The sequence below is a fragment of the Phalacrocorax aristotelis genome, chromosome 22, assembly GCF_949628215.1.
Source record: "Phalacrocorax aristotelis chromosome 22, bGulAri2.1, whole genome shotgun sequence".
Lineage (NCBI taxonomy): Eukaryota > Metazoa > Chordata > Aves > Suliformes > Phalacrocoracidae > Phalacrocorax > Phalacrocorax aristotelis.
The window spans coordinates 1,615,836-1,634,665 of record NC_134297.1 but is presented as its reverse complement, the minus strand read 5'-3'; the positions used below and the strand labels follow the sequence as shown (position 1 = coordinate 1,634,665).

The 18,830-nt window shown below is 49.2% G+C and overlaps 1 protein-coding gene across 1 annotated transcript; it reads left to right on the top strand.

Moving 5' to 3' along the window:
• The first annotated feature begins 6,232 nt into the window (after positions 1–6,232).
• Positions 6,233–15,161, top strand: ANKK1 (ankyrin repeat and kinase domain containing 1). The gene is made up of 8 exons (XM_075116371.1): positions 6,233–6,420; positions 9,903–10,197; positions 10,618–10,769; positions 11,687–11,736; positions 11,834–11,989; positions 12,259–12,377; positions 13,363–13,408; positions 13,790–15,161. Exons 1-8 carry the CDS (start codon positions 6,233–6,235, stop codon positions 15,136–15,138), a joined length of 2,355 nt encoding a protein of 784 aa, XP_074972472.1. The 3' UTR covers positions 15,139–15,161.
• The last annotated feature ends 3,669 nt before the right edge of the window (positions 15,162–18,830 follow it).

Sequence of the window (18,830 nt, the reverse complement as noted above, 5' to 3'; positions counted from 1 at the left end):
TGGGGGGAGAGGGAGGGAGCAGAGCGTCGGGGCTACGGGGTAGGGGCGGGAGGACGGCCGGGGCTCGGGTGGTGCTGTGGCGAGCTCCCTCCGGGGGCCGGCGTCCCTCTTGGTCCTGACCGCGTACTCCTGCCTTGGCAGCAGCTGGTGGAGCAGACGGAGGAGGCATCATCCATCGTGTGGCACTGCGGGGCAAGGGCAAGCGAGAAGAGGAGCGGAGGAAGCCCGGGAGGCTGAAGTTGGAGGAATGAGAAAGGCACTCTGGGCAAAGGGACCTCCCTGTCACTGGGACTGTGGTCACATTAGGGCATTACCAGCACCTCTGGACTTCAGCGACCTCCCTGTAACCAGGGCTTGGGTCTTTGCTTTTGCTGGCCTTTTGCCACATTGCCCCATGCTTAGGCTGCCTGGAGAGAGTGGTGACCCTGTAAGGAGGGTGAGAGCCAGCGTCTCTGCACCTGGGGGGGGAAGTGGAGCTCCTGAACTGTTAGGGGGTGGTGGGTGGTGTGCTGCAGCCAGGATGGCCAGCCTGTAAGTCAGGCGCAGGTCAGAGCCTTGGGCTCCGTGGGGCTTGTGGGGAGCGAGTGCCGAGCCGAGGGGGACCGCCCGTAAGTAGGGCTGTGCATGTCCCCTGTGCTCAGCGGGAGGTGCTGGGAGGGACCACCTGTAAGCAGGCGGGTGTCCCTGGCCCCGGCCTGTCAGAGGCATGGGGCTGAGATGTGTGGGGCTGGGCGTGCCCTGCCCTAGCCCTCTTCCTCTCTGCTCCCAGCCCCAGGAGCAGCTTGGAAGAGAGAGGAGCACCAGGGAAGGCGGGAGGCTGGGGGGAAGGGGCCCCCTCCGGGTATTGCATAGTGCCTGTGAGTAGGGCCCAGCTCCTGCCCGGGCAGCCCTGGCATTGGGAAGCCCTTTTAAAGCCTTGAGCTGGGCCATTGCCCCGGAAGCAGGGCTGGGGTCTCTGATCTTTGGCCTCCCTCCAGGCCGTGGGGAACCACGGTGGTGAGAAAGGTGGGTCTAAGATGGCTGAGCCTGGGGGGGTAGAAGGTAGGAGGGAGGAAGGGTGGCTGGGGGTCAGGGAGTTCTGTGGGGACCTCCCTCCGGGGACTGGCACCCTTCTGTCCTCCCGGCGGAGGACCTGGTGCTTGACTGTGCCCTTGTTCCTTGGGAGCAGCTCCTGGAGAAGAAACACAAGGCATCGTGTGGAACGGCGAGGCGAGAGTGAGCGAGAAGAGGAGTGGCGGGCTGAAGTGGGGGAAAGAGAAAGGTGCTCTGAGCAAAGGGATCTCCCTGTCACGGGGACTGTGGTCACACAAAAGCATTGCCAGCACCTTTGGTGTCCTGGCTAGCTTTGCGCTGGGCGACCTCCCTGTAACCAGGGCTCAGGTCTTTGGCCTTTTTCCATGGTGCCCCATGCCCGGAGGGAGTGGCGACCCTGTAAGGAGGGTGAGCGCCACCGCCTCTGCACCCGAGGGGGAAATGGAGCTCGCTGGACCCCAAGCCCACCCTGTAAGCAGGGGAGGGCCGTATTCCCGCCCCCCTCCTCCAGCCCCGGCGGCGGCTTTCTGCCTGCCGGCGGCCTGGCCAGCGTGACCCCCCCAGAGTCGGGGCATGTCACGGCATTTGCCCCTTGGCCACCCGTGAGGCCCCTTGGCACGTTGAGGCCCCCCCGCCCCCCTCGGCCTCCGTGCAGCCCAGGGGGCAGGTCTGAGGCTCTCCTCTCCTGCTCGGGGGTAGGGATGGCTCCCCAGACATTGGCTGCACAGAGCTCGCGCTCTCTCTTCCGGGAAGTTCTGGTTTTCCCTGTCCGAGTCCGTGTCTGTGTCTGTGTCTGCATCCATGTGAGTGAGCGAGTGAATGAGCTTCTTGTTTAGGCCCTTGTTAAAAGTGCTGCAGCGTACTTAGCTTCAACTCCCCAGGAGGGAAAGAGGGGCTCTGTGCAGCAACAGGGGGGTCCCCTCTGAGCCCGCGAGCGGAGGGGGAGTCCGGGCTTGCCCCTTTCCCTTCCCTCTAAGGACGGAGCGAAGCCGCTTAGTCGTAGCGCGGGCAAGGCGACCAGCCTGTAGTCAGGGCCTGGGTCTCTGCCTGCGTGGCTGCCTGTCCTGCTGGCGAGCTGCCAGCGTGCCAGCCCCGAGCCGTGGAGCCCTCTGTCCTGTCCCAGGAGCAGCCCGACCCCCCTGTAAGCAGGGCTGGGGAGGCTGCTTTAGCCAGCCAACAGCAACAAGCCCTCCCTCGCCCTTTAGAGGGTGCAGGTTGAGGGAGAGCTGTGCCCGAGGGCGCAGTCCCGCCTTTGGCGCTGCTTTTGGAAGTTGCGTCTTCTTAACACAGAAGTGGAAAGGATTCTAAAAATCTAGGGAACGGCATTGAGCCAGGTACCTCCCCCAGACGCATAAAAACCATCCCAGACGCGCCAAGGATGCTCTTGTGTGACTGCAGCCCCCGTGGCAGGGAGGTCCCTTTGCCCAGAGCACCTTTCTCTTTCCCCTTCTTCAGCCCGCCGCCCCTCCTCTTGCTCGCTCTTGCCCTGCAGTTCCACACACAATGGATGCCTCTTTCTTTCCTTCTTTCTTCTCCAGGAGCTGTTGCCAAGGAAGGAGGGCGCAGTCAAGCGCCAACTCCTCCGCCTGGGGGACAGAGTGGTGCCGGTCCCCGGAGGGACCTCCCCGCAGCGCTTCCTGACCCCCGGCCATCCTTCCCCCCCACGCCCCCTGCCCCCCCCGGCTCAGCCATCTTAGACCCGCTTTTCTCACCCTTGGGCACTGTGGTGCCCGGCAGCCTGGAGGCTTAAAGGGCAGAGGCCCCAGCCCTGCTTCTGGGGTGGCGGCCCAGCTCAGGGCAATAAAAGGGCTTCCCAGTGCTAGGGCTGCCCGGGAAGGACCTGGGCCCTGCTTGCAGGCACATCCCCGATGCCCGGAACGGGCCCCTTCCCCCCAGCCTCCCACCTTCCCTGGTGCTTCTCTCTCTCCCAAGCTGCTTTTGGGGCTGAGGGCAGAGGGAAAGGGGACCAGGGCATGGCAGGGCAGGGCATGGCAGGGCAGGGCAGCACAGCAGATTTAGGGTGGCAAGCACCACTTGCAGGCCCCAGACACCAGCCACTTTCCAACCAGCTGCTCCGCACTGAAGCAGCAGCTTCTCTCAAGTGATGAGGAACCCACCTCAGGAAGTTTTTCCGCCCAAGCCCCCAAAACCTCACAGGAGAAGCCCTTGCCAAAGTCACCAACCACCGCTGCTGATTCACCTGCCTCCAGGGCAGAAAGTGCCCAGCACTTGATAGTGCTCAGCTGGCAGCCTGCGTGGGGTGACCGCCCCGTTAGTGGGGTGTGGGTTAGGGTGCCCCTGAATCGGAGAGAAGGAGCCTCCGTGGGCCTTTGGGACCAGGGCCGCCCTGTAAGCCGGGGCCCGGCCAGTGCCCTGGAGTCCCGGGCGCTTTGCAGTCCAGGCGGCGGCTCGAGCCCCCTGTAAGCAGGGGCGCAGCCTCTTTGGCCGCCGCCTTGCGTGCCCAGCTTGCTTTGCCCGGGGTGCCCGCCTCCGAGCCCAGCTCCAGCACCGGCCAGAACTCCACAGGTGGCAGCAGTCACGCCTGGGGGAGCACCAATTCGGTGAGAAAAGCCAATCGGATCAGCGATGTCTTTGCGGGGGGCGGGAGGGGTGGTGTGTTAGGGGATAGGGGGTAGGTGTGGGAGGATGGCCAGGGACCGGGTGGTGCTGTGGGGAGCCCTCTCTGGGGGCCGTCCCAGTGTCCCCCTCCTCTAGGTGGCGAAGCAGCGGTTTCTCAGTCCTGACAGCGTCCTCCTGCCTTTGCAGCAGCTGCTGGTGGAGAAGGAAGAAGAGGCATCTATTGTGTGTGGAAGGAAGTGCTTCTCTTTCAGCACCTGCACGGGGGAGGAAGCTGATGGACCTCAGCCTCTGGTGGAATGTGTTTCTCCTCTCTATCTGGGAACAGCTTCTGTGCACACCCTTTTCCCAGCTATTCAGTGCTTGCGGTACCCAATAAAATACTTTCTCCAGCTGTTTGTTCCCTGTTTCACTACTTTCCTGTCCAGCTGTGCTTTAACTGACGGGAGCAAAATTGCAGCACATGTGATTTTATCCCTCGGCAACTACTGGAATTATTGCTCAGTGTATTGGTCCTGGCTGGTTGCAAGCGGAACCTCAGGGAGGTCAGGTGGCGGTTTCCAGAAACAAGCTTGGTGGTAGGGTGGTGTTGCTTTAGGAGTGCTTTATGTCGGTTCATCTTTGGACTGAGCTGTAGCTGGCAGGGTACTAGTTCAGGGCAAGGGGGTGGGGGTGGGAGATGTTCAGGGGCAGAGGTGAGGCTGCATGTGTTGTGCAAAGGGACCAGTGTGCAGAGCGACTTGGGGCTGGGTTTCTGAGAGCAGCCGAGGCCCCAGCCCTCCCTGACCATCTCAGCCTCCATCCTTCTTCATCTCGAGGCTGAGGAGGGTCATCAATAACTGCAGCGTTCCCCTTTGCCTCAGAGGAGCACCACAGGCTTGTGCCTTAGGAAATCCAAAAGAAAGTGTGACAATTGCAAACTTGTGAGTTTGAGCTCCACTTCTACAGTTAAGGCATGGACTTGGGTAAAATTGCTCCCCAGTTTGGGCAAAAGCCGGAAAGGTTCACTTCAAGAAGTGTAAGTTGTTGTTGTCAACAAAGGTGTAAATGGTCAGCATGATTGCCACCCATCTTAACCTTTTATTTCAATGGCATTAAAGCTGAAACAGACCCTGGAATGTGCCTGAGGTAATTGCTGACAAACGTAGCACACTTGTAACCTCTGTGGAGGAAGTGAAGCAGCAGCAGCTTCAACTCTGCAACCATGTAGTGGTTTTTCTCCACTCCCTCACCTCCTCCTGAACTTTCTATAATAAAACTGTAAGGCACCGGCCTGTGCTCGAACATGGGGGAGTGGACCCCCATTGTGCTTGTCCTCGGCCCTAAAGTTGTGCTGGCAGGTGACTGCTGGTAAAGAGCACAAGTGGAGGTGGCCAGGGGTGGTACCTGGGCCAGAAGCATCACACTTGGTGGGCAACTCTTAGGGAGTGGCAGGAAATCAGCAACAGTCACAAGTCAGGCTCTAATGCTCTTTTTTTCCCCTGAAAGGCTGCAGAGCCTGTCTGGCTTTTTTCCTTCTTTCCCTAAAGCCTTGCAGTTGTGAGTGATGGGCCACTGCCAGAGCACCTCTTGTCAAATGCAACGCACAAGTAGCTTGTGCTTCCACCTGGATCAGTCTTCCTCCAAGAATTTCTCCAGATCTTATATGTGGCTAAAAATTCCAGGTCAAGGCTCAACAACAATTACCCTTCAGAAATTATCATTTGTATTGCAGTAGCGCTGAGGAAACCAGCACCACGTTGCACCTGGCATTGACTTACCTACAGAGATAGTGCCTGTGCTAAGTCGTTAAAGACACACATGCACAAGACCCAGAGGAGTGTCATTAAACCGGTTTTACAGCGGGGGAGTCCAGGCATAAAGCAACTAAAAGCATGCGTGCTGTTACTAGTGCTCAGGTGGTAGTGGTTAAACTGCTCAGACCAGCTCTCCAGTACTCGCCTGTTTCTTCAAATGCCCCTTGCGGGCATTCGGCAGCATACTTTATCCTTGAGGTAACCACTCTGGCTCACCATGTTTGTTGTATTTCTCTTGAAGGATTTTGTCAGGGTCATGCACTCATGCTTGCCACATGCTACTTCTATGTTCTTTTTCTTTCTGGAGTGTTTTCCACTTTTGTTCTTCATCCAGCTCACATACGCAGTGCTGCGCAGGAGCCTTGCGGATTTCTCGCTATGTAAGTCCTTCCTTCTCTTTAAGTATCAATCTGCCTCACTTTCAGCCAACGTATACTGACACCGCTGGTGAGGAATCCCATCTTCAGCACAGTGCAATTGCTAAAGGATTGTTGCATTGCACCATTTTTCATCTTGTGTTCCATCAGCATTTGCCCACCCAGTGCTCAATACGAGGGAGAAGGGCAGCCTTATGGAAATGTAGACATATACCCAGCCTGGCCAAGCTCTGAGCAGTAGCCTGGCATGAGTGCCTGGAGTTAAGTAATGCAGCTCTTCTCCATACCAAATGAGAGTGATACTTAGGATCCACCTCTTGGCAGTAAGTAACATGGCTCATGTTGGGTAACTCCCTACCTCCCTATGCAAGTCAGAAGTAGGAAGAGCTCCTTTCTTCTTCTCTGATACCACCTGAGCAGGAGGCAGAGTGCCAGGCTGCCTTTTTTGTCATGACTTTGGAGAAAGACCGGCAACTGGGCAGCTTAACTGTCTTTAATAAGGAGGACTTTGAAGAAGACTGGATTAAAGTGGCCAGTGGAGGCTTTGGGCATGTGTACCAAGTCAAGCACAAGAGGTGGAGAACAGTTTATGCAGTGAAATGCTCTCCGTACCTGCTGCAGGACTCCAGCATGGAGAGGTAACTATGCGGTCTCTGCTAGCTCAGCAGTTTAAACTGTCAGTTAGAGCCGTCTATGGTGATTTGATGCTAAAACTGCAAAGGAAATGTTCACATGACTTCTTCTCCCTGGGAAGTCGAGTTCTGGGTACTCGGAGTGGAAAAAACACTAGTGATGTGGAGTTGTGCCTCTTTTTCTTTCATATTTGTGTATGTGCATGTGCAAGTGGGAAAGGAACGCTTACTCGGAACAATTAATGTTGATATCTGGAGGCTGAAGTAGGCATCCTAAACTAAACATGGGCATGTGGATAAAACAGTCTAATTACTTATTCGACGCTTTCGCTGGACATTGGGACTAATGGGTATCAATTAAACTAAAATAGTCATCAAAATCACCAGGTTTAAAGCTGAGGGACAGTGAATTTCCAGCTGCTTTTGCTGGGCTCGCAAAGTTCTCTGCTCCTTCACTTGCCTTACCCTCCAGACATGCTCTTTTCTCTTGATGGTGCACCTGCACCTTCACTTTACTTTTTGCTCTGTCTCTCACCTGCAGAGACTCTTCTGCTGACTACCTTGGGTCTGGAGATAGAACGAAGCCAGGTAATAGCAACCCCTGCCGATACCCCATAGGATATAGGCAGTCCTGATGAAAAAACGAACTGAGTCAATGAAGTCATTTATTCTAGAATTTTATTCCGTTCAAGCTGGAAGGATCCTGCCTGGTTAAAAATCACATGCTCATGTGGCTTTTCTTGTCATGTTACTGACAACAGCTGAGGTGGTTCAATTTGGACAGTGACTGTCCTCTTTAGTTTGCGCTGCTTATGCTCATCAGATGTTATGTTTGCATTTCATTCTCTTTTTGGCGAAAAGAAAAGAGTCAGGTCCACCAGTTTTACTTCTGCATATATCCGTTCTAGGAAATGTAATCATATGGCTTTCATGGATTATCTCAGCTGCTAGTCTACACTCCAGAAGAATGGTTGAACGTGGACAGAAATGTTCATAGATTTTTTTTTCTCTTTTGAAGAAACGCCTATTTCTACAATCACCAGGATTTGAAAAACTAAATCTGAAAATCTGAGTTTGGGAAAAATAGCCTTTAACAGTTACTGTACTGATCGCCTAGGGACTGAAGTTATACTAGTTTGTCATGAAAACAACTTTGCGCTCCAATGTAGTGTTATAAAAGACTTTCCTGCCCCTTACATATGTCCAAACAGCCTTGAGGCTGCTCTGACTAATATTATACTTTTCAGTAAGCCCTGTGAGCTCTGGTTTACAAGGCAAGACTGTTCTGTCCTGTACTATGGCTGTGCCAAAAATCCTTCCTTTCCATGGGGGCTGTAAGAAGGGCCGGTGTTGGTCCTGTAGTCCTGTGCAGCTGGGGGGAATTGTTCAATGGCTATTTCTGCTTGCTTTAGAAGGTTTCCAGATTTGTGAGAGGCAGGTCTTCAGTCTGCAGTTTGTCTAATGCGCACGTACCCACAGAGAACATCTCTGAGTGCATGGTATGTGAATCTGTCAGAGCCTTCTCATACACATACATGCGTATTATACAATGGTTCTGGCTTATCTGTCAGTACTAAGTACAAGCCCCAAATACAAAACTGAAAGCTTCCAGGCCATGCAGTGGTTTTAAAAAAGCACAGCAGCAGAGTTGTCTGGTAAGGGAGGCAAAAGTTTCAGAGGAGCTTATTTTTAAAAGTTCCTTAGCACTCCTGTCTGTAGGCTTGTAAAAAAATGTGTCTCATCAGTAGCTACGAATGAAGACAATGGTGTGGTGCCTTCCATCTGCTCACGCTCTTGATGCATAACCGACTGCTTCACACTGTTCGTTCAAAATGATGAGGCAAATTGCCAGCAAGTTTATTAACCTTGGATGGCTTTGCTTGTCAGGACAAAACAGAAGATGGATTTTGTGGGATGGTAGAAGACATCCCTGTGGGTGCATGAAAGCAAGGAGGGCAGGTTCTCAGTGAATGCTGCTGCATCTATGTACCACCTGAGAGAAGGCAAGAGAGTGGCTGAAAGATGGCTCTCACCTCAACTTCTGTCAGCTGCAAAGGCTCATAGTTCGCAGGTCTGCTGGGGCTGAGGAGAGAGAAAAAAATCACAGGGAACCCACAGAAAAAGGAAATACAGCCACAGATGCAGTCACAGAATTTTCCAGAGGGCTGAAACACTCAGACTCTTAACACGGGAATCGCCTGGGGCTCTTCCTTTTCTCCCTTACAAGCCTCATTTCTTGGGGCTCCCTCTGCTTGTCTGACATCCACCTTCTTGCTGTACCTTCTCATGTACCTGTGCTAATCGTACAAATGCCTCCTCCTGGGATAACCTCACTCCCTCTGCTACTCTCCACAATGCTCATCCGCCACAGGATCCAGCCTAACCTGTGCAGGTCAGCTCTCACCAGCCCCTGGGGTGCCTGGGAGGGAGGCAGACAGGGGCTGAGCCAGTGATTCTGTCCCAGGAAGGGAACCATAAATCACAGAAGCCACTTCTTTCTCCACGCCCGTGATTTTCCTGGGAGGGGTAAGAATCAATCTGCAACCCTCTATGCTGCCGGTTCCCAGTGTCTTCCCATGTTAAGCCTTTCTTCCACAGTGGGAAAGACAATACCAGTGATTCCTCAATCCAGAGGTATGTTTTACTGTGGGGGGCATGCTAGAGGAAGTCTGGCAGAAGGATTTGCTTAGCTGGCCTATGTTTAGCGCTATTAGCGGCCTGGCATAATGTTGTTGCAAGCTCAGATTCATTCCCAGGGCGTGTTTTTTAAATACGGTTTTGTGACTTTACCGCTTGGCTGCTGTCAGCATGCTCTGGGCACCCCAACTTGTTCAGCAGGCTGGGAAATGTAAAGATTTAGTGAAACAGGTCTGCCAAAACTGGCAATGTCTAGACTCCCTTTGTGACCAGATTCTCCATGCTCACGGACAGAAAGCTGCAGGCAGAGGCGTAGGTGTATGTAAGGCCAAGGCACACTCTCTGGCCGTGCAAGCCTCCCTGTACACAAGCTCAGCATGTCAGTGTGCCATTGGACCCTGGCTGCCTGCAAGCAGCGTGCAGGCTGTCACTGAGTGGACATGTGCTGTATGAAAAAGGCATGGCTCACCAAGTGTGTCCCTGCTCCTGACATCATGCTTTCAGGAAAGCATCACTTGGGAATTTCACCAGGGTGAAAACAAGACATGGACAAGGCTTTCTGTGGCCACTGAAGGTCTTCTAAGAGCTGGACTAAGACAGAAGTTCTGATCTCTTTCTCTAGGAGTTTAGTGGTTCAATTTGCCCAAGCAATCCGTATATGATCACCGTATTATCACCAGCATTATCACCAACTGAAGGGGCAAATTGGAATGAATCTTTTCAGGGTAAGTGGGACTACTTGGAAAGGCTGGATATCACCAAGCCATTATACAGTAACTTAGTCTGTGAATTGACTGATACCATTTCTTGGTTCCACTTTGATATTTTATTTTTATTTTGTATTTTTCCAGGACCAGTATGAACTGCCTAATGGAAGAGGCAACCAAGATGGAGAAAATCAAATTCCAGCACATTGTCACTATCTATGGGGTCTGCAACAACCCTTTGGGGATAGTGATGGAATACATGGCGAGAGGGTCCTTGGAGAAAATACTGCCCGCTCACAAAATGTCATGGCAGCTCAAATTCCGGGTTATCCATGAGATGGGCTTGGCTATGAATTTCCTGCACAGCATGACACCTCCTTTGCTGCACTTAGATCTAAAACCAGGGAACATTCTCCTAGATGGGAATATGCATGTCAAGGTATGACCTTAATGCTGTGTTTGTAGGGACAGGTTATTTCTCAAATAAGAGAAAGGTTGTTTTTTGACTCATATGTCCAGAATCCTATTAAGTTAGGCTCTTCGGGAACACTCAATGAAAGATTGACCACTGGGGCTTATAAGAAGCAGCTGGTAAACAAATTACATGGGATTCTCAGGATCATACAGGCAATCTGTGCCAGAACTGGGAACCTCAGGGTCCAACTCAGGAGGAAATGCTGATCTCCTGGACTCATTGAAAAGCTCTAACTACAGTTTTATCAGGGTTTTATCAAGTTTCAGCTGCTAGGCACCTCCTCACATCCCTGATCATGAAGGATGGAGGTAACTCCCAGCTAGTATAAGGAGGGGTGAGACTGTGAGCATTACAGGGGAGACTCTCGTTTTTTCCTGCTTGCAGATCTCAGACTTCGGCCTATCAAAATGGATGGAGCAGTCTAGCCGAATGCAATATATTGAAAGCTGTGCTTTGAGAGGCACTTTGAGCTACATCCCCCCAGAAATGTTTCTGCAGAACAGCAAGCCCCCAGGAATCAAATATGATGTGTACAGGTAGGGGCTGCCTTTCTGCTGAGAGGTCACACAGGGTTGCCGCCTGGCTCTTACGCAGAGCAAGTGAGACTGGCATGTTGCCTCATTTTGTTTATATTCTGGCTCTCTGCCTTGCATAATGTCCTTAGTGGGAAACAGACTGGGAGTAACACATGGTACTCCAATGGTGGAGAGTGAGGGGGAGTGGGATTATCTGTGCATAATCATCTACCTCTTACCAGATGCACCTGTGTGCAGCACCGATCCCATGTGACCTGCAGACTGTATTGCCTTAGGTTCCATCATACCCTATTAGGTTGCTGGAAGTTACGGAGTAGGAGCAAGATTAGAGCACAGAACAGACAGTGTCTGCTCTTTCATAGCAGCCGCTGCTTAGATTCATTTTTATTTTAAAACAACTGTAATATTGCTTGTCTACTTTAGTGTTCAGCTTCATTTTGGTCAGTAACAGGTGGTGAAAAGATTTCAACTTCACTTTTTTCCTTTTGGCCAAAGTGATTTGCAACCCACTTATACAAGCTACAAACATACTTTCTGGCAATTCATCAGCTCCTCAGCCACTACACTACATAGTAACCCAAGGCAAGAAGCAAAGGAGGATTTGCATGCCCGCATGAACCTGCACTAGTCAAGGGCTCTAAAACCTGATGTGAATGATGAAGTGAAAACAAGGCACTGAGAGCCTGACAAGTGTTCTAAGTCACTCATTTGCTACAGCAACCCTTTTGCTGAGACATCAGAGATATATGTGATGATTCATAAGATCTTGTCCTTTTGGTGTGGGGGATTAAGTCCTTCCATCCTGAAGAACTTAGTTCCTAATTCTCCAATTTCTCAAGAAAATGAAAGCAATAAGCGAATTTTTTAAGTTCATGTACGTATGGGAGTGATTGCTCATGATCTCTTATTGCCTGCAGCTTTGGAATTGTCATTTGGGAGGTACTTATGCAGAAGAAACCTTATGCAGGTAAATATGAACACTTCTTATGTGCGCTGCACTTATTAAATGTTTATTACAGCCATCTTCACAGAGAAAAAACCCAATGCACGTTGCTCTTTTTCAGGAGCCAACATGATGGCCATTATAGTCAAAGTTGCAGCAGGAAAGAGGCCCTGCCTAGAACCCATCAGCAATGACTGGCCAGGGGAATGCCAGCAGATGGTTGACTTGATGAAGAGGTGTTGGGACCAAGACCCTAAGCAAAGGCCAAGCTTTACAGGTGTAGTAGCTGACTGTGATATGGATTAGCCAAGGGTCAGCTTCATGGATTAACAAGTGGGGGATAAGCTTGTGTATAACTCTTTGCCAGTTAAATCACCTGTTGCCTTGGAAATGCTTGGTACCCATTTGCTGTCAACACATCCCCTTTCTCCCTCTTTCCTTCCTCCCCATGTGGAGGATACGTGAAAGACTTCCACAACTTCAGGTACTGACTGGGTTCTGAAGTCTGGGTAGTCTGCTCAGCTAACAGTCTTTTTGCTCTGGTAGATATCCCTGTAGAAACAGACATGCTGCTGTCACTGATACAAAGCCTTGTAATAGATCCAGAGAATGAGCGCCTTGTTAGGAAGATGTCCCACAAGCCTGCCATGTCTGGGAACCAGCAGGTGAGCAAGGCTTCCCAGTACCACTCAGGAAAAGCCACTGAGTCCTTTCCCTCTTCTTACCAGTTCTTGAGAATGTGTTTCCTCTCTCATGACTGTTTATCATCAGACAAGGGCACCTCAGCAACCTTCGTGCAGTGTGTTTGCATAGGTTGTACATCTGTAATTCATTTATGGGGATAGGAAACTTGCTAATAAATCTAGCAAGCTGGCCAGTGTGCTGAATGATAGACAGTCCCAGAGGAAGACCCTTCTTTCTACCTGTTCAGGTGAAGTGCGTTTATCATGTAGGCCTCGCTCATTAAAAGAAGCTCAAGCAGACACAGAATCACAGGGGTTCTGCTCATAGCACTGGCATATGTGCTCAGACGATTGTTCTCCAGCTCCTATGAACTGAGGACATTCCAGTTTAAACAACTCTCGTAGAAGAAAAAAAGCCTCTTAAATTCCCATGTTTCTCTGGCTAAGCAAAAAATCAGGTTTCAGGATACTCACAATTTTAGCCCAGCTACTGGAGTGTAACTGTGCCTAGAAGTCAGCTTCATACAGGCAGAAGTAGCAGAACTATTACTATTTTGAAGTTTTGCCTGGTTGTGGAGTCAGCAAGAAACAGAATGCCTGAGTATAGAGGACTGAGGAGGTGGGTGTGTTTAGGTTCCCTGTACAAAAAGAAAAAGACCAGCTGGGAAGCTGCCACGGGCACGTGCTGCAATAAGGAAGTAGAATATATGTATGTCTGGGAGCAAATGAGTAAGAGGGGGAAAATCTCGTTGATGTCCAGGGATAATTTTCAGGCTCCCACATTCCTGTTAGCATCATGATTTGCTCTGCTGGGTTTTGGATGCAATAACAGGATTGGACAAAAGCCACTCAAATGGTAACACAAAATTCTAGAGCAGTAGTGAAGAATTCCTCTGTGCAAACATTATAGAATGCAAATAAGCAACTTTGTCTTATGGCTTTTTCTTTTCCCCTTCCTGCAAATGAGAGTGACACAGAAGAGTTCATCTTCCCCCAAGACACCAGAAGTGGTGGTAAGTAGGGGACTTCCTTTATAATCCAAAAATGAAGAAGGCGAAAACCTAAAAAATGTAGCCTATTTCCTCGCTCTCCAGTGACAAGGACGTGGCTCAAGAGAGTTTTCCATGTGGGTGTCTTTTCTTTCTAAGTTAAGGAAAATGAACTATACAGGAAACAGCAGATATAGTTCCCGTGAGGGAGAGGCCAAATGTCTCACTGCTTTCTAGGAGACTGCATGTAGTGTTTTTGCCTCATTTCATATTCCCTATCTCTAAAATGCCTTTTATTTCATTTCATACTATGAAGATTCACATGCTCTCCCTCCCATCTTGTGCACACAAGCTATTTCACTTGGTTTTACACTCTTTCTCCTATTTTCTTTCCCCTGCCTTTAGAAACTGGTAATCAGGAGGTTCGTATACCACCTTCTTACAGTGAGGTTGGAAGTCCAGAGGACATCCTGTCTGAGGAAATCTGTAGAGTCCATGAAAACGGCCTTACATTGCTTCACCTCATGGTGATCCAGGGAAATGTGGAAAAGGTGAAGTTTCTCCTGAGCTGTAAAGCCAATGTGAACAGCCAGGCAGCCTGTGGCTACACCCCACTCATTATGGCTGTTCAGAAGAGGTCGCCAGAGATCTGCTCAGTTCTGATAGAGCATGATGCTGACATCAATCTGCCTGATGATGATGGTTGGACACCTCTTCACTTCGCTGCTCAGAATGGGGACGACAGAATTGTACGCCTCTTGCTGGACCACCAGGCACAGGTAAATGCTCAAGAGCATGACGGGTGGACCCCTCTGCACTTGGCATCACAGAACAACTTTGAGAATGTGGCCCGAGTACTGCTATCTCGTCAGGCTGACTCCAACACCCAGGAGGTTGATGGGAAAACTGCTCTCCATGTGGCAGCGTGCTTTGGACATGTCAGCCTCGTGAAACTGCTTGCCAGTCAAGGAGCGGACCTGGAGAAAAAGCAGAAGAACCATAGGACCCCACTTCACGTTGCTGTGGAGAGGGGGAAGTTCAGGGTAGTCCATTATTTGCTGAAGAATGGGACCTCTGTTAACAGCCTGGATCAAAATCATTACAGTGCCCTGCACCTTGCTGTGGTGAGGGGGAAGTATCTCATCTGCGAGAAACTCATCAAATACGGAGCCAATGTGGAGCTGAGGACAGACAAAGGTTGGACCCCGCTGCACCTGGCTTCTTTCAAAGGACACATTGAAATAATCCACCTGCTAAAAGACAGACGTGCCAAACTGAATGCCAAAGGAAGCATGGGCTGGACACCCCTTCACTTGGCTACTCGCTACAGTGATGAGCCAGTAGTCTGTGAGCTGTTGAGATGTGGGGCAGATCCCAACATCACTGAGAAGTCAGAGTGGGCCCCCCTCCATTTTGCAGTCCAACGAGGCTCCTTTTTGACTGTCATCAATCTTCTGGAGTGCAAGGCAGATGTCAATGCTAAGAACAAAGTGGGTTGGACACCCTTGCACCTTGCTGTTCTCAAAGGCAATATGGCCATTATAAAGACCTTGATTAAGGCTGGTGCTCTGCTTGATGTGGAAGATATCACTGGCTGTACAGCACTCCAGTTGGCAATTAGACATCAAAGAGAAAACATCATTACACTGCTTCAAGGCAAGGACTTGTTGATGAATAAATCAGGAAATAGGACTCTGGTGAGTGATGCTAAGATATCAAGACCCAAATTTGTTCCAGGAAGGACAGATTTGTAGGTTCATCAAGACTGGCAAATGAGTTTTCCAATATCGGGTGCTATGCCTTAAACCAGCATATCCTGTCACCTGGTGATTACAGGAAAATACTTTTTTGTTTGTTTTGTTTTGTAATGGAAGTTTCTAAGCATGCACACTAAAAGAGTAAAAGAAAATGGAGCTGCAGAAGGAAGCTGACAACTTATTTTCCAGAGTCTGACCAAGCTGGTATAACATTTTGGCTTGCTGATGCCAGCTTCAGCCAATGCTTTCCTGTTTTAATACTTACTATGCAGGGATGGAAATGGATGTACATATATATTCCCTTTTCATATGGGCAATGATGAAACGGTGCACAGCAATCCATATATACATGTATTCCACAGATCTTATTGCTTTTATTCCATGTTTTCCTACAGGGCAGATTGGTGTAAAGTGGCCTTGACACAGGTGGGAATTGAATCATGAGATTCTCACCTGCTGCTGGAAATAGACACTAAGCATATGGTACAGCAATGTGTCAGATTTTGACATCTCCTTTTTGTAACAAGAATAAAATAAAACAAGGAAGGAAGAAAAATCACTAGTAGACAATATTTAAATGGATGCAACACAGAGAAAAGACATTCCAGAATAATTCCACACCATCCCTTCAGAAAAAAAGAACCAAGAGGTTTTTTCCTAAGCATTCACATTACTTATTGATGACCTCCACACTTCAGACTTTAAACACTGAGGTTGTCATTAGAGCCAACTTTCTAAGAGTAAGACAAAAAGTGGGTGCATTTCTGAATCCTGATCCCTGCCATGAGGGATAACCTCTAGTCTTAACTGTAAAATGTTACTGTGGGAGTTTTGTAAACTGGTTGAAAGAGCTCCTGCTTAGAAAAGCAGAATCTAATTTGGGTTATCTCAAATCCTCATAGCTTTTTTTTTTTTAAAAGAGCACTGAGCAGCTGGGAAAGTTAGCAGGTACTTACTCTGTGGAAGTGGACAGGTGAGGCCTATAACAATCAGCTGTAGGTATTGGCTTAAAAGGCTAGTCTCCTAAGAGCCTTCTTTTAGTTGTTGTGGTTTAGCACCAGTCACCAGCTAAGCACCACACAGCTGCTCACTCACTCTACTTGTGGTGGGATGGAGAAGAGAACCAGAAGAGAGAAAGGGAACTCATGGATTGAGATAAAGACAGTTTAACAGGTAAAGCAAAACCTGTGTGTGCAAGCAAAGCAAGGAATTCACTCACTATTTCCCATGGGCAGGCAGGTCTTCAGCCATGTCCAGGAACACAGGGCCCCATCACATGTAATGGTTACTTGGGAAGACAAACACCATCTCTCTGAATGTCCCCAGCTTCTCTCTTCTTTCCCAGCTTTATATGCTGAGCGTGATGTCACATGGTATGGGATATCCCTTTGGCCAGGTGGGGTCAGCTGTCCTGGCTGTGCCCCCTCCCAGCTTCTTGTGCACCTGGCAGAGCACGGGAGGCTGAGAAAGTCCTTGACTAGTGTAAGCACTACTTAGCCACAACTAAGATGTTGGTGTGTTATCAACATTAGTCACATGCTAAATCCAAAACACAGCACTGTACCAGCTACTAGGAAGAAAATTAACTCTCAGCCAAAAGCACGACAGTAGTCTTTGAGGACATGGGTTCTTCTGGAAAGCAATTCAATTGCCTTAATTTAATATTTTCTGCTGGAAATATGCTTCTGTGTATGTTTGTGTGGATGAGGAGAACAGGCTTTAAGAAAAATGCATCCTATTTTTATGTCTGGTCCTATTTGTTGGGGTTGGTTTTAGAGGTGAAGAATCAGTATTTTTTCAACAGTAAGTCAGGTAGCAGCATAGGTCACTCAGGATGCTGGCTGGAAAGCAAAGGAGACTTTCTAGCCCCAAAAAAGTCACCACTCAACAGTTCATACACAAGAGAACTGGCTATTTGCAGGTCAAGGTTTATGTCATGTCTCTGCTGGGGAATGATTCTTGAACTCCATCAGGAAGATGTCCTAGAGCTTGATTGCTTTTCTGGAGAGCATACAGCCTTCATGTATTTGATTCTTTTGTTATAGTAAGTAGCAGTTCTGTGCAGCTTATGGCAATCCTACCATGATTTGCTAAGCACTTCCAAAAAGTGCTTGGGGTGAGGGCTCTCTTTCATCACCTTAGCTGGAAAGATGCTGTAATGTAAACAAATAATCCACAGCTCTACAGGGAGAAGATGCCTCTTTCCTGATGGACATTATTAGCTGGGAGTCATTACTTTAGCAAGTGTTGCTTTTTATCCTTTAGAAAACTCTATTTGTGCATGCAGTGCACTTCAGGTCCCAGCAAGCAAGCCGAAGCAATAACACAAACATGTAATTTGCTTCCTGCAGTGAGAGAATAGTGGGCTCCAGACAAATAGGCTTACTAGGTGTGAACAGACAGCTGTTAAAGCTCCAGTAGCTGTGCTTGGGCTGAAAAGAAATAGAACTGTGCTGGAGACTGTCTCCTCTAGCTGAACGTCAGTAATTGTTCTTGTTTGCTCTGCTGGTATTCCAGTGCCATCTTCAGTGCTTTAGCCATTCAGAAATGTTGTACTGCTTCTTCACCTCATGCAAACAAGAGTAAATGCCATACGAAAGGGAGTTCCTTTTCAGCTCTGGCCAACAACTAGGGTGGCTCTAGTACAGGGACGTTCTGTTCATTGGCTTCCTCTAGGCCTGGTGTGTCTGAGAAACGCCTATTTTCCAGGAAAAGCTGGCAGTTGTTTCATCAGGACAGAGCAGGACATCAGGTTTAAAATGCTGTATGAGAACTAAGCAATATCGTGATGTGTGAGTCTTAACTGTATTTAATTGTTTAATACAGCATGCTTTTCCTTAGATTAGCTTTAACCCACTGAAGCTCTCTGGACTACACCAAAAAGGCCAGGAGGGATGACTACAATGACAGTGCCTGCTGTCAAAAAGTCTCTTAGTTGCTTCCCATGCATTTATTACCCTTTTGACGTTAGACCAGTTGAACATGTCATGAGGACATGATTATAAACTAGATAGAGTCAGGGGGCAGCATGCATCCCCCAGGGCAGGCTGCAGGCCGCTTCTCTGTGGGAGGGACTGGGTCAGCCACAACTCTGGAGAACAGCAGATGCGCGTGCTTTCCTGAACCACAAAGGCAGGATGCTGCCCAGCTTGCTCTCCCCTCCTACTGCAGGGCATAGAAGTCTTCGGAATGCAGGCTTTCCTCCTGCTTGAATGGGGGCTCCGGTACCCTGCCTTGCCCTGCGGGAACACAGTTAGTATCTGCACAATATGGCCCTGCAATTATCTGCCTTCAAATCTTGAAGGAAACCTTACAAATTTTCTGTACGCCAAGAAGGTTTTCTTCTGGCTATCTACAAAATGCTAACTTTATTACATTATGAAGGGATATAGTTGGTGGTGTTTTCTGTGGAGAAATGGATGATGTTACTTATGGAAAAAATTGAAGTGATTCCTTAAGTGCTGCCTGAAAACATCCAGATCTTGAGAAGGTTAAAAAGCCCAACCTCTACTAATTTCATTTTTCCATTACCTTCAAATATTAATGTTTAATATATTTGAGCTCTGTTTTTCGCTATGCTTTGACACCAAAGCAAAACCTTTAGGTCTTTTTTTTTAAAAAGCTTATATTAAAATGGTTCCTTTTTAGCATTTGCCATTGGTGAAGCAAGGAGCTGTGCAGGTTATGAA